Genomic DNA, 15179 nt, shown 5'->3' on the forward strand with positions numbered 1-15179 from the left:
TCTGGATGGGAAGCTCTGGTAAACCCTGGTAATGAAATGTAAATTGGAAATGCTGGATTCCAGGGATTTTAGCATTTGATCCAAGAACTGCAGTCAGGAGGTGTAGTTTTCATGAAGAGGAAAGTGGTGTGCATAACTTCAGTGGAAAAAAAGAATGCCGGGGAAACGGGTACCTGCTTCAGAACGACACAATAACCAGCAATAAAAAAAAACATATATAAAGGTTTTAAAGTGGGCAGCTGACGCAGCATGTAGCAGAAACAGGTTCGGCTAACTTATGACAAGCATTATAAGCTGTATGCATTTCAACATGTTTTTTTTCTTGCCCACTTTAAAATCTTTACATTTTAGCTGGTTATGTCTATTTTATGATGTATTTTTCAGTACAAAATTAAGTCAAACTATTCCATTGGACATTAAATGAACCACAGAAGTCAAGCATTATGTAGTCATGTTTTTTTTTTTTGTCAGAATGTTTGTGTAGGAAGTGGGAATCAATGTGAGAACACACACAAGTGGACAAAAGAGTTATATTACAATAAAGGCACTATCAGTCTGAGTCTGGCTAAAATCACCCTGTACTTCCACACTGTGTTCATTGATCTGATCAATACTTTTCTCTCCAGCTTCAGAGAGAGCAGGTCTATGAAAATCAGCACTACATCTGTGACAAAACACTGACAGGATATGTTAAAGGTTTAAAAATTAAAAACCATCTCAACATGATCAAAATTAGAATGTCGGGAAGCAAAAACAATGCAGTGGTTCACTCGTTTCTCTCCTTTTGGTCCATAATTGAGTTTACAACTTGTTGATACAATATATACAAATGCAGCTTTGACCAAAAGGAATGTGTAAACAAGTTTTGGTGGAGAAATCATGAAAGAACTCAAAGCAGAAGAAGTTTAGTTTTTTTCCTGTAGTCACAGTTGAGAGCAAGTTTTAAGTGGTTGGTTTAGGTTGAGTTTGCTGCCTGTTAACCAGCTAAAGCAACTGTCTCAGGAGATGCACTTTCTTCACAGCGTAGATTTTTAGTCCAAGTTTCAGTTTTCTCAACAGCAAATGGTTTAAAGAAAAACCTGACGTATTTCTGCTTGACCTTTAACGGAACAGTCTGCAGCAGATCCAGTGGAATAACCTCAGAATAAGCTGAGCTGAGAACTCGGCTCTCAGCTCAGCTTCGGGTAGATCTTTTCGTAGAAGAAGCTCTGGGCCAGGACGTACAGTTCGCCGTCCTTCTCCCGGACGGCGTGGGCGCGCACGAACTGGAAATGTTCCAGGGCAAACTCGTAAAACTCGTTTTCGATTTTCCAGATGTCTGACTGCTGCAGCTTGGCGATGGTTTCCTTGGTGGGGGGCTTCTTCTCAGTGGTCTTCCTCAGATGGGACTTTTTGCCTGAAAGCAACACAAGAAAGTTTTGAGGAGTTCTCTGAACACACACAAGCTAATCAATGCAAAAACATAAAGGTATTTAATATCAGCCAGATTGACTTATCAGACCAATGCTAAATGGTAAGAAATGACAAGCATCAGCCAATACTGATAATAAATCCCTAGTTTAAACTGTTCTTTTCGTAGGCCAAAATATTTATGCAACGAACATCATCAGCGACACGGACGTTAGTCACAAGTCAGTGGCATTAACAGCCCCAGTGTGACTGTTCTGACTGCAACTTCTAAAAATGCTACTTTTGATTCTTTTTGGCCGCCATTAGTCCGACATCATTTGGACTGACAGCAGTAGATACAGATCCTTCCTTTACCTGCCACTGCAGCCAATCAACCAATCAAACAGTGGGACTGGACTGAGCCATAAGGCCTAATGCAAAAACACAGAACTCTGCTTTAGCTACAAAGAAGGCACAATAGGTCCTAAAACTGTACACCCAATTTTTGTAATTTGTAATCTAATTGTTCTAATGAATCACTGAGAGTCTCAAATGCATGACGTTCACATGGATGACGAGAGAAACCGCAGATCTGCTTCTGCCTCTGCTGGTACCTGATCTGTAGAGTTCTGTTGCTCCCTTGAAGAAGCGTGGCAGAACAGCCTCCAGGATCATGATGAAGTCCTCCAGCTCTTCAGTTACTCCAACCAACAGATACTCATTCACCAGGTTGTACTTGGCCTGTTCCAGAGCCCATCTACTGCCGGCATTCCTGCACACCAAATGTCCCAGACTGACTATAATCACCTTTACTAGACGTGTACAAGTAAGGCAAGCGATTCCCATGTAGTTTATACACCAGTATGGATATTGTGCTTTATAAGTCAGCTGCATCAAAGAGTTTTGACTTCACTAACTCTAGTCGAAATTGCCTTTAATGACAATTCTCCTTGGCAGCCCACCTACCAGCACTCTGAATGGTGACCACAGAAGAAGGGGATCTGCAGCCAAAGCTTTTCAGGAGCACAGTCAGACCCTCCTGATGAGACACATTCATCAAAGGTCTGAAATAAACCAGATGTCAGCAGTTATTGTAGATCCAGATAAAAATAAAAAAGACATACATTGGGTGTAAAATAAGCGATTGGTTGCAACACAGACCTTCTTATCTCCCTGTTTCCTCCGTCGAAGGCCTGGTCTGTAGTCGTCTCCGAAGCGCAGGAAGTAGTAGTAGGACACGAGGCGCTCTATTGGATCTCGCACCACATTTATGTACATTGGCTTACCTTTCACACCGTATCTAAACGAAAACAGAAACCAGACATTATCGGTGTGTATTTTAAGCATGGTGGGATACCACAAGGTTCAATCCTGGGAACCTCTTCTTTTAATATCAACATGCTCCCACGAGCTCATTTATAACAAGAAATAAGATTAGTTACTATTAGTTACCACTCAGATGATACACAGCTCTACATTATGATCTCACCAAGTGACTCTGGACCCATACAAACACTCGACTGATAAACAAATCAAATCATGGATGTGCCATAACAGCAGATCCAGTGGAACAGAAACAATACTGAAGTTGTCATCTTTGGACCTAAAGAGGAATGATCAACACACATCTTCAGTTATGACAGCTAAAAGCTAGATTAGTCCCAAAATCTGGGTGTAGCGATGGACTCAGTCCTGAATCTTCAGACACATAAAGACAGTTACAAAGTTGACCTTCTATCACCTGAAATTTCCAGGATTAAAGGACCAAGCAAGATTTAGAGAAACTCATCCATGCACTTAGTCGCATTGATTCCTGCAACAGTAGCTTCACGGGTCTGCCTAAAGTTCTTCTACTGGCTCCAGTAGCTCAGATAATAGACTTTTAGATACTGTTAGTTTATAAATCACTGATCTGCTGTTGTATAAACTTTCCAGATCACTCCGGTCTTCTGAGAGGTCATGGAGAAGCAGCATTCAGCTTCTGTCCACCACAAATCTGGAACTGCAAAATGCAATGTCTGTTACTGCTTCTGCATGATGTGTTTATCATGTTTTCATGATGTAAGGCATTTTTGACATGCCTTGTGGCCAAAATGTTCATTACTGGAGAGCAGTAATTGTTGGCCAATATATTTGATGACATTTGAAGTAATTTTTTATTTTAATGTAATATTTAGTCAGTAGGACAGAGTCAAACGGCAGAAAAGGCACAATCAATCAATCAATCAATCAAGTTTATTTGTATAGTGCACACTGATATTGCGATGACGATAAATATTTTTCATAATCATAAAAGCAGATTCTGTACTTAAGAGCAGCTTAGCTGCAGCAGAGCGTGAAGCCGCTGTCCTTGTGAACTGCTTCTGTGTTATTGTAACCATCCACCGGTGAACGGTTGGCAAGATCCCTGCGACGCACGCCAACAGAAGGTCGCTCCCTCTCTCTGAGAAACACTTAGACCATTAGAATAATTACCCGTGATCAGCGGGACGATAGAGTCAGGGGGAGATAAGGACAACAATGCTATTAATCAACACTAAAGCACAAGCTGGCAATCAATATGTGACCCCTCTCTTTATCTGCTCTGCTAACTGCGTGTAACTTATCTGGATATTAATGGTATTACAGGAAATGAAGGGTCTTACTTGGAGAAGTCCAGATAAGCGACGTGGCCGTGGTAGAAGCCAGGCTTCATCTCTCTCCATGTGGTGACGTTCCGAACAAAGCGCACCTGCAGGCGGAGATAATGGGACTTCATTGTTGAGCAACAAAAAGAAACAAACAATATATTTCATATATTGGTTCGTTTTGCACAGGAGTTTAAGTGTGATTGGTTGGTTAAGACATTTGGATGTAAAAAAATCCTCTTCATGTTCCTGATGTAATGGTAGCAGAAGGGAAGGTGGGGTGTGATGTACCGCAGACTGGATTTCAGTTTGACCGTGTTCACAGAGTGTGTGAGGGCAAACAGGATATTACCTTGGCACCAGCAGCCAGACGTATAACAATACTGGAGCTGCGGAGCTTTTATGTGCTCAATGCAGCAGGCAGCAGACAAACACGGCGAGGAGATGAAAACAAGACACCTGGAGAGGTGAGTGGTGTGTAGCCATGCAGTCCGTTCATTAACGTGTGATGGAATGGACCCAACAGTGCAGCACTGGGGCTGATCAAGCAGGAAGAACAGCTTCATGGAAAACAGACTGGTTTGTATATCAGTGGTCCAAAGTTCGGTTTTCTTTCAAAGTAAAGGTGCAACTTGGTTACAGTTCAGAGTTAATCGCCTCGAGGAGTTTACACAGGAAACACAGATGTTCTTTCACTGGATGTAAATTTTCTGTTTATGAAGAAAATGTGGATTTTTTTCCCACCACGTCACTCGGTGGTTCAGGCTGAGCCATCTGTTGTACAAGTATCTTTTACAGCTTTGTATTTATTTGGACTTTGAATGCAGGTCAACTCCCAAAAAGGACAAATGAAATAAAGGCAAGTTTTTGAACATATTTACCGTCATTTGCAATTTCTTTTTTGAAAAAATAAATAAAATCAAAAATCGGATTTGGTATGAAAAACTATTGGATATGTATTTAATTTCGTACCACATGTGGAAGTGGCACAAATCTACGTTTTTTTCTTTGGTGAAAAGATTTTAATTGTTCTTTTCAGACTGCCATGACAAAGTAATTTAAAAAACAAAGTTTATGAGCAAAAAATATATATAAATAAAAACTGGGTCTGGGTCACATTTGCTGTGTGAACAATGCAACAGGTTGAACAAGCAACATTGGTCATAATCATAAGATGACTTGATTTATTGCAAAAGTTCTAAACATTATCTGTCTGTTTGAGGTGAGAAAGTTACAAAGCAGAACAAGTCGTTTCCCTGCTTTTTGTTCTCATTAACAGGTCTGAGCAGACTAAAGAGCTTTTCTGCTCTCTATTTACCACAAAGACAAAAATAATAAAAAATAAATAAAACTATCATACATCCTTTGTGTTGTCATGTAATAAACTGCTTTCAGAGGTTTCAAACTCGGTAAAGCTCATGTGTTTTATTCAAAGTGTAACATCTCTGCCTTCAGCATTTGGAGCCATAAAGGCTCGTCATGAGCTCTGCGTTTGTGGTGCCAGCAAAACACTCTTTGCTCTGTTCATTAATATATGATTAGCATCACCATGGAAACGAGCAGATGCGAGGGGTTGTTTTTGGTCTATTTAGATGAAAATCTATTATTTTATGGTAATGTGAAATTAAAAGCGTCTCCAGCAGGATGAACGTATCTGAACATTTGACGCATCCCTTCACCGGTTACCAAGGAAACAATGTACTTGAAGTGGGAAGGCTCTCACCTGGTCCTGCAAGGACATGACGGGGTTGTTTTTGGTGGTGTTGATGTGCAGCACGTGGAAGCGGTTCCTGCTGCAGAGGTCGTAGGCGATGTTGGTGAAGGAGGTGCTGGCCGTCTTGGGAACCCTGTTGTAGATGATCACTGAGTCGTCGGCTTCCCACCCGCCACCGTCCTCGCTGCGGCGCAGCTCCACCTCCACCACCTCGTGTCTGGCCATGGTCCGCTCTGCCGAGGACAGAGGCAACAAACCCAACATCACTGACAAACCGGTGGACATTTCTGCTGTGTTTGCAGAGGTTACCGATCTTTTGGCCGAAACAAAGTAATCTACAGTACTTTCATTGTGGTATTTGGTTAATACAAAGCCAAAGGTGACTAAATTTGCCAAAAAAAAAAAAAACAAAACATATTTATGGACATTTGCAAGCAAATGTTTTATCATTTATTGATTTGCCTCAGAAATGACTTCTGGTGAAAAATATTGACATTTTTGTCAACTCAGACAAAAATTAAAATGGGCTGGGAATCTGCTCAAGTCTAGTTTCAGTCATGTGGACAAGTTTGGTAAGTTCAAAAACTAGTCAGTGAGAACTAATCTGGTTAACCAGAAGAAGTGAAAGAAATGATACATTAGAAGCAACAGGCTACTGAATACATAGATGTTCCTTTTTTCTGCTTTTTATATAACATTTTTTCTCCATCTGATCATTTTAGTTGTTTTAAATGATAAATATTAACTTGGAATGTGATTTTGTTCCACTATTGGAACAGTTTCAATAATGTTGTCTTTAATGGAGGACGTTGTGTCTAGTTCACATTGCTTTTAGGATTGTTCAACCACAAAAAAAAACTCAAATAATGTTTTTTTTTCCAAATACAGTAACAAATTTAAATCTGTGTCAGTGTGAGAAAAGAAAATTGTCATTTTATTCCATCCAAGGATAAACATTTTAATTAAATATTTCTTCTTCTCACAGATCTGTAAAAGGTTTCATATTTTAGGGAGGCAGATTAACATTTAATGAAATCTGACACTAGATTTAGTCAGAATGAACTAAAACCTCAATAAAAGACCAAATTAAATGAGGCTACTCAATATACAATGACTGACACTAAATTAAAACACATCAAAAATCAACAGATCCTAACATATGTTTCACGCTAATTGATTATGGTGAATTTATTGCAAATCTTGCGCAAAAATGTTCAAAAACATTGGGTTTAAGTGACTGCAAGCTACAACCTGCAGGTGGCAGTATTTCTCACTTCTACTACACCAGCCTTACTCGACGTCAAGTTGTAGTCTGTAACAAAAAAAAGTAATGCTAAACAAATTCTTAAAAAACATAAAACAGTATTTTGTCCATATTATTATGTCGTCTATATGCAGATTCTGGAAGGGATATAATGAGACAAAATAATAAAAACAAAAAAAAAAAAGATCCCAGAGGGACTAACACTAGTTTTGGTGAAAATAGCTCTGATTCTTTGCCATCACTTATGTGGGCCCCCACCTCCAGCTGGTAACCAATAGTTACGCTACTGAGAGCTAATAATCTCTTCCCTGGGACTTTCTGTTCAGGAACTAACACAAGGTGACACTTTCACACAGGTACCTCAATATGCGAAATGTAAAAAGAGAGAAACATGGACAAACACCAGCCACATAATTTACCTGCAACAAAGCAGAAACTTTCATTAATATATCAAAAGATTTCAAATCTCTATTTCTCAGTAGATTAATAAGCAAACAGCTGGAAGAAGTGTGGACGTCTCCAGCTGTCAGAGGAGCGCTCAGAGCTGTGAACATGGGGGTCTTTCCTCCCACACAGAACCTGACATGAGGTCACCGCAGTGTGTTTGCAAACCTTAATTAATTAAAAACAACACAGCTCCTAAAGACAGAACAACTTTTACCTAATTCAGGTTTTGATGAGAATATTGACAGGAGGCATAATTAAAAGTCTTTTTTCTCATTTTTTCTCTTCCCCTCCACTGCAGTGGAAAGAAATGAAAGCCAAATACAGGAGTGTGTGTATGTGTGTGTGTATCCAGATCGAGTCACTGAGCTTTGACTCGGTCTTTCAAAGCTCAGTGAAGTTTCACCTGTATGATGGAACTCAGCTGTTTATGGATCAGAAAAAAGCAGCCAAACATCCGTTTATGAGTGAAATATTCGACATGTCGAAAAACAGAGGCTTTCAAAAGTATTCTGTACCATTTCATTTGGCTGCCTGACTCATGGCTTCTCCCTGCAATTACACGTTTTCTTTTGGGTTAGGATTTGTTTACACCTGCGCCACCGCAGCGCCCCAACTGTAACCTTTTATTCCTGACCAGATGCTGGTTAACAGCACAGCTGTAAGGTTTATTTTACGCATAAACCCGCAGCTCTGTGCAGGATTGTGCTGCTTAGCCTGATCAGTTTAACACAACTTCTGATTTATGTTACATAGGACGAGCACTTTGTATGTGGGAGACAGGTGACTGTTTACAATGAGGTGGAAGCTAACGGTCAACAGCACATTTGATGACATGCTAAGATCACAGCACCGTCTAGTGGCCTGGCATGACAACCACAGCTGACTCGAGGTGTCTAAATGTGGAACTTTTTCCTCAAACATCAGAATATACCAGCTGTTTCCAGGCAGCAGTCTTGTGGAAATGTAGCCTTAGAAATAATAATTCTATAAAAGGAAATTATTAAGTGTCCAAAGACTCCAAAACTCTCGTCGACAGTCTACCTCTAGAACTCCTCATCTCAAATGACAGTTCAGGTTCCTGTAGAACAGCTGGGCAATTTTAGCATCATTTTCTTGACAAAAATAGCATTAACATGGATTACCATGTTAATTACCATGTTAGACATCCAGTGACAGTAATAATGCCACAATCCCTGCTTTAAGTGAGCTTAAGGAAACATAGGCTCACTTAGCCTAAGTTACTATGGCTGCTAAAATTATTTTTCCAGTATTGCATACATGGAGATAATCCATATATATTGTGGTACCATTTAAAAATCCAATTAGATCCAATTATTGTGTGTTGTTCAGCAGTACAGTCGCAGTACTGAATGGAACCTTTCTGATAACGGCTATGTTCTGTTCAGTGAGGCAGTGCAGCGACAGATTTAAAGCCAAAGAGACAAAAGATTTGATTTGTATCTTTTTAGTGTCACTTTTATAATAATGATAATAGAACGCCTTGCTTACATATCCAGAGCAACAAACAGAGATATCTCTTACCCAGTTTGGCTCTTGACTCGTCCAGTCTCTGGATCTGGTTCTCTATCAAGAGCATGGCCACTCCGAACGCCAGGACGGCGAGCAGCTGGATCTTAGGCGGCATCGTGCTCCTCAGCAGCCCCATTGAACAAGCAGGTGAACCATTCCGCGGACACGGCGAGCTGCTCAGGAGTTCATTAAATCACTAACACCAACAAAGAGTCTCTGCTGCTGGTAGCTTTCCACGGCCGAGGCCGCTTTTATTTTACTGGCCTCTGCAACTAAAAACAAAAAACCACAGAGCGCGACTAACTAAGAGAGCAGCTACACAATACAACAGTTACTGTAACTCATTGTTAGCAAAACAAACCAACACGGGCTAGCTCTGAGCTAAAGGTAACCAGCATCAGGGAGCTCGTGCCAGCCTTATATTTTAAAAAACGAGGCGTTTTTATTCTACTTCATGTCTTGTTCAACCGCAGAAAAATCCGTCCTGATATCCCCAACATGGTTTGTGATAGTTCAAATAAATTTCGTTAAAATAAAAACCAAACTATTATCTCAGTGACATGCAGCAGCTTACAAGCTCGGAGCAGAAACTACTTCTTCTGCTATCTCTATTAAAGTTGTATGCCGCCTCCTGCTGGACAGCAATATGTTCCTCTAAGCAAGAAGAAAGCTAAATCTTTCCATGGAAATGTTACTGTGATTGAGCCAAAGAACCTTAGTCATGTTGATTAATAATTTAATGGAATAAATTTACCAAAATATTTATTGAAAATGTTTTTCTGTAACGGAAATGCTTGGAAGAGGCTGGGCAAAGTTGAGGCTATTTGCAAAGCTACCATCAAGTTAAACATTGTTTTTATGCTGGACATATAGTTCAGGATCATCTTCCGACAGATTGCATACAACAAATAAATTTGTATTAATGTAACCATATAACTCATCTCTCTCATGTTTATTAGCAGTGAGCTAACAGTGATCCATATTCACTGATTCTACAAAGCTATCACAAACTCACTGGCTCCAATGTAGTGAAAACAATGCACCCTATTCTTCCTATTAAAACTTCTAAGCATTTTTAAAATATTTTAAAAAAACTTATTTAGGGTATTTACACTGAGGAGAAAATTACTGAATCATTTGTTAGTGTTTGACTGTTTATATCATTATTTCTCACCTGTGCATCTTAGTTTTTTGTATTGTTTTCGTTCCATTTTAACTTTTATTTGTTTTTATCATGTCATTAAATCTTGATGGGAGACACGTGGTGTTGCTTTGCATATTAAACGTGCTTCATCAAGAAAACTTTTAGGTTATTTGACTTGAAGACTCTAACCTCAACAGTGAACTGGGATCAGTAATGCACAGTTTACCCAGCAGATGGCGGCAGCGTTTCATGAATGAAGTTTTGTTCGCTCTGACACATGAACCAAGTTATTTCATTCCATGTGAATTTGTTAGAACTCAAAGTCCAGATGTATCTAGTAGAAGGTAACACTTTATTTGAAGGGGGTTGAATAAGACTGACATGACACTGTCATAAACACCTGTCATGAACATGAATAAGCCTTCATGAATATTTATGACTGTTGTCATAAAGCGTTATTCGGTAAATTATGACACTTTTAATACAAAGTTGACATTATTCAAAATGTCTTTGTTATGACAACTTGACATTAACCAAGAAATCATTACTGATATAAATTTGTTATAAAAGTATTATTGATTGCACTTTAAAAATTAGGTAACTTTATGTTATTAAAGGTAAAGTTTAAACAGTAATGATTTCTTGGTTAATGTCAAGTCAACAAATATATTTTAATTCATGTTTATCTTTATTATTTTATTTTATGTTTTAGCATAATGTGAAAACAATCTGAAAGATTTTTGAAATATATTAATCTCTGTTGTTTGATTAAAATGTATGCATTTTTCTCTGCACATAAAAAAATTACAAAAAATAAATAAATAAAAAAAGTATACTGTCTGAAAACAAAAACAGTAGTAAGCAAAAACAGAACAGGAAGCAGATCTCCAAGTTACCGTTTAGAGAAGGGAAAATTTTTCTTAAACTTTTTCATATTTCATCTCCAGATTACGCTTTACTGTCTGTTTACTGACAGAAAAGCATAATCAGCCTGGATTTACAAACCTTCACTTACGATTTCAATAAAACAACTGGTAAACGTCACATGACCAGTATTAATTCTATCAGTTTGTCCAGTTTAGCCTATAGTTTTAAAGATAACCTTTGGCCTCTCAATAAACAGGCACAGAAGCTTTGTATTTCTGTGGCTTTGGTCTGAGGGGAACTATTAGCTTTATTCAATTATGCTAAAACAAAGTGGCAATTATTTTATTTATCATGTGGACCTGCAGGGCTGCAGATAACACCTATCTAACAATGATAAACTGTTGACCACTGCATTTATAGTAGATAACGCTAACAGGATAAACAACAACAACCTACCCTTCCATCCATCAACACATCTGCTTATCTGTGCGGCGGACTGCTGCCTTTCTCTAGGCAGAAGAAGCTGCACCCTGGACAGGCTGCCTGTAACAACAAATATATATTCTGCATAGACTTCTTTTAAAAAATTGAAAACATTTTTAAATATTACTTTGAAAAGCAATAGTTTAGCTCTGCTTCCAAACCTGTTTACTAATTCAAATGTGCATTTTTTTTTTTTGCAATTGATTCTTTTCACTCTTTAAAAGGTTTCACTGAGTTTAAAAGGTTTTATGTGGTGAATTTCAGCCTCTTTCAGTCCTCTGAATACTGCATTCATGCTTTTTTCTCCTTTGTTGTGTATTTCTGTATGCAACTGTGTGTATTTGTCTCTTCTCTCCTTCAAGAGAAGACATGTAGAGATTTCAGTTTAGCCATTTATTTTTGATGGATGAGCCTTTATGATTGATAATATATAACAGTACATTGAACATATATATTTTTATAAACTTAAAGATGGTTTGGATTTTATTGAGTTGTAACCTGGGGATTTCCTCAGCTATGCACCACGTCTCTGAGGAGAGACATGGAGGAAATTAGGGATTGAAAACTGCACCACCTGCTCCTTCATTTAGCAATCAGTAGTGCTATAAATTTGAACTTCTATTCAACGACAGGCCAGCTGACTCCTTTCGCAGACTCCTTCCATATAATAAATATATATTTAGTCATGTAGTACGGAGCCCTCCAGGGACAAGGGGAGTTTTTTTTTTCTTTTGCGTTCCCTCGCAAAACTTTTGCGTTCTCTCGCAATAATGTACTGATCAGTTCATGCGGCATAATTGAATACTGTAAGCCTTTTTTAAGGTGGCCGCCTACTTTCTGCTTTAATACAAGGTTATATAAAGTTTTTCCATGGATGTTAATATCTCGTTGTGAAATATCAGACGTTTTATATCTTTTTTTTTTTAGTATAGAAAGGCACAACAAACCTATGATATAAACAGAAACTTTCCGTTAGTAAAGAAATAAAAATATATCCAAACTATTTGGACTATTTCTGAGTTATTATCGTGGGGTAATCAGTCATCTGATTGTGTCTCTATTGTGTTCGTAGTCTGAATGGTTTAAATGGCTGCTTTCAGTGCCGTTCCATCTTAGCCTTAAGAGACATAAACATGCAGTAAATAAATCGATTTTCAATCAGTTTTTTGCACCAACGCGTTAATAATAATTGCGAGGGAACGCAAAAGTTTTGTGAGGGAACGCAAAAGAAAAAGAAATCACCATGTCCCCTGGAGGGCTCCGTAATGTAGAAACCAATTTTGATATGGGTAAAAATAATAAAAAATATTGCTCTTGGCTTCCCCCTGGTGGACACTGTCGGTAATGTTACCCTGTGATTTGAGCTGCCGTTAAAAGCATATTCAAAAACAAGCAAACCAGTGACGCAAAAGATAACTTATTCTTCAGGGAGAGAGAAAAAGAGGAAGAACAGAAAAAGACAAGAAAATTAGCTAAGAGAAAATTAGCTTGATAGCAATCTAGAAAGGTGCCGTTTAAAACCCAAACATTTATGCTAGTGTATTTGTGTGAAACTAGGTTTGAGTTGATTCTCGAGGATGACCCTGTATATTTCTGAGTCTTTTTTTTTGGGCTTCATAATGTTTGATAACAAAAATTAAAACTACTCACTGTTTGACATTGTCTAGAAAAATGTTTTTACTTCAGGCTACAATAGAATGTTCAGTTCCAATGGCATCAATGACATCAGCATTGATATCATCACTCTATGACATCACAAGAGAATCTCTCTCTTGAATGTAGCTCACAGACAGCGTTTTCTCAGACCTGTTCCACAGTTCTATTGCGGCAGATCACTCTTCAGAGCACGTTCGAAGTTTACCGGAAAGAGCAAGATATCGATTTCAGATATTACACGCCTTTCATAGAAGCGAGAATTTACTGAGTTTAAACATGAAGCAACAACAGATTGGATGTGAACATGAAGCTTTTCCAGCAGAGCTTTCATGGATCGAAATGATGGAGCTCAACATCCAAGTTGACTACGACGCTATCGTTTTCCCTTTAGAGGACGACAGCGATTTTATTGAATCTGTTGATTCATCTTCCATTGAGTTGGAAGATCAGTCAGCAGAGATCCAGGGGGAATCAAGTCCTTCCAGCGACTTGGAGATTCCAAGATCATTGGAAATGAAGCAGGAAACAACTCCATCTCCTGACTTCAAGATCACCCCTTTAGTGGAAGAGACAAACCAACACGTTAGAGATCTGACTAAGCAGGTTGACGATCTTAAAACAGAACTGCAGAGTACAATTTTTGATCTCCACAAGGAAAGAGACAGAAGGATTTCATACCAGGCTGAAGTCAAATCACAGCAAGAGGAGATTCAAAAGCTGCAAAAACTGTTGGAAAAAGAACGTCACCTGCAAGCTAAACGTGAACAGGTTACTTGCTCTTCTAAAGTTACAACCGACAAGACCGTTCTTCGACAGCTGGAGCACTTCAAGTGGGAGGCTGAAAAATATGCCTCCCGCAATAAAGGTCTCATAGAAGTTATGGTTGAAGAATATAGAGTGAGACTTAAATACGAGGAGCAGCTCAAAAGTCTCTCTGAGCAGGCTTCCAAATTCAAAGAGCAGGAGGAAACTGTGAAATCTCTGCAGGGTCAGGTTGCAGACCTGAAGGAGAAGTTGAAACTTGCTCTGGATAACAACCATCAGAGAGTCTGCACCCAACCAGCGGTCCCCCTGCAAACTGAAGGCTCCATACCAACAAAGGAGACCAAGCAAAGGCAGACTTTGAATCAACAAGGGGTCTCCATGCATAGCATGGCTAAGCCTTTGCGACGACCCACATCCAGGTTGCAAACAGAAGGCTCCCTGCCAACAGAGGAGACCAAGGAAAGACAGACCTTCAACCAACCAGGGAGGTCCGAGGAAAGACAGACCTTCAATCAACCAAGGAGGTCCGAGGAAAGATGGACCTCCAACCAATCAGGGAGGTCCGAGGAAAGATGGACCTCCAACCAACCAGGGAGGTCCGAGGAAAGACGGACCTCCAATCAACCAGGGAGGTCCGAAGAAAGATGGACCTCCAATCAACCAGGGAGGTCAGAGGAAAGACAAACATCCATGCGACCAAACTCCACTGGTTGCATGGAGGGCCTTCATGCTGGCGTTGGCATGAAGACCAATCTATGCCCGGCTCGGCCTTTACACCGACCCACACCCAGGTGGCACTAACCTGGGTCACTACCCAAACCCAGGTTTTGCCAACACTGGGCATTATGAAAATTCAACGCTTTACACAAATTTGGGAAATCAAAACAGACACAGGCAAATAAAATTCCTCACTCCACAATCAATGGAGAAAACACAGCATCAATTTCAGCTGTCCAGAAACAACCAATCAGAACCAAAAGTGTTAAATGTGTCTCAGCACATTCAACATATTAGAAACCAATCAGAACCAAATGTTTGACCTTTGGTTTGATTGGTTTCTAATGCGTTGAATGTGTCTCAGCACATTCAATACATTAGTCTACTGGTATGCTGCAGCTATGCAATTGGCAGAAAAACAACCTAACATTATATAATTATTTATAGAATGATTTTGAAAACAAAATTCTGTACAGGCTTGTCAAAACTATTTCGACCCATATTAGAACTTTGCATTCATTTCCCTTCATTTATTAGCTGCCATTTTGCCTAACCCAGACATTATTCCCTACTCTA

At 39.2% G+C, this 15179-nt stretch overlaps 1 protein-coding gene across 1 annotated transcript; it reads right to left on the bottom strand.

Moving 5' to 3' along the window:
- Nucleotides 1-441: 441 nt before the first annotated feature.
- Nucleotides 442-9591, bottom strand: hs2st1b (heparan sulfate 2-O-sulfotransferase 1b). The gene is made up of 7 exons (XM_014973218.2): nt 8984-9591; nt 5740-5963; nt 4035-4120; nt 2551-2689; nt 2356-2453; nt 2004-2161; nt 442-1396 (listed from the first exon to the last, which is right to left on the bottom strand). The coding sequence occupies exons 1-7, from the start codon at nt 9105-9107 to the stop codon at nt 1170-1172; spliced, it is 1056 nt and encodes a 351-aa protein (XP_014828704.1). The 5' UTR covers nt 9108-9591; the 3' UTR covers nt 442-1169.
- Nucleotides 9592-15179: the final 5588 nt, after the last annotated feature.

Source organism: Poecilia mexicana, unplaced genomic scaffold, assembly GCF_051168715.1.
Source record: "Poecilia mexicana isolate PSO_F unplaced genomic scaffold, ASM5116871v1 scaffold_4, whole genome shotgun sequence".
Classification (NCBI taxonomy): Eukaryota; Metazoa; Chordata; class Actinopteri; order Cyprinodontiformes; family Poeciliidae; genus Poecilia; species Poecilia mexicana.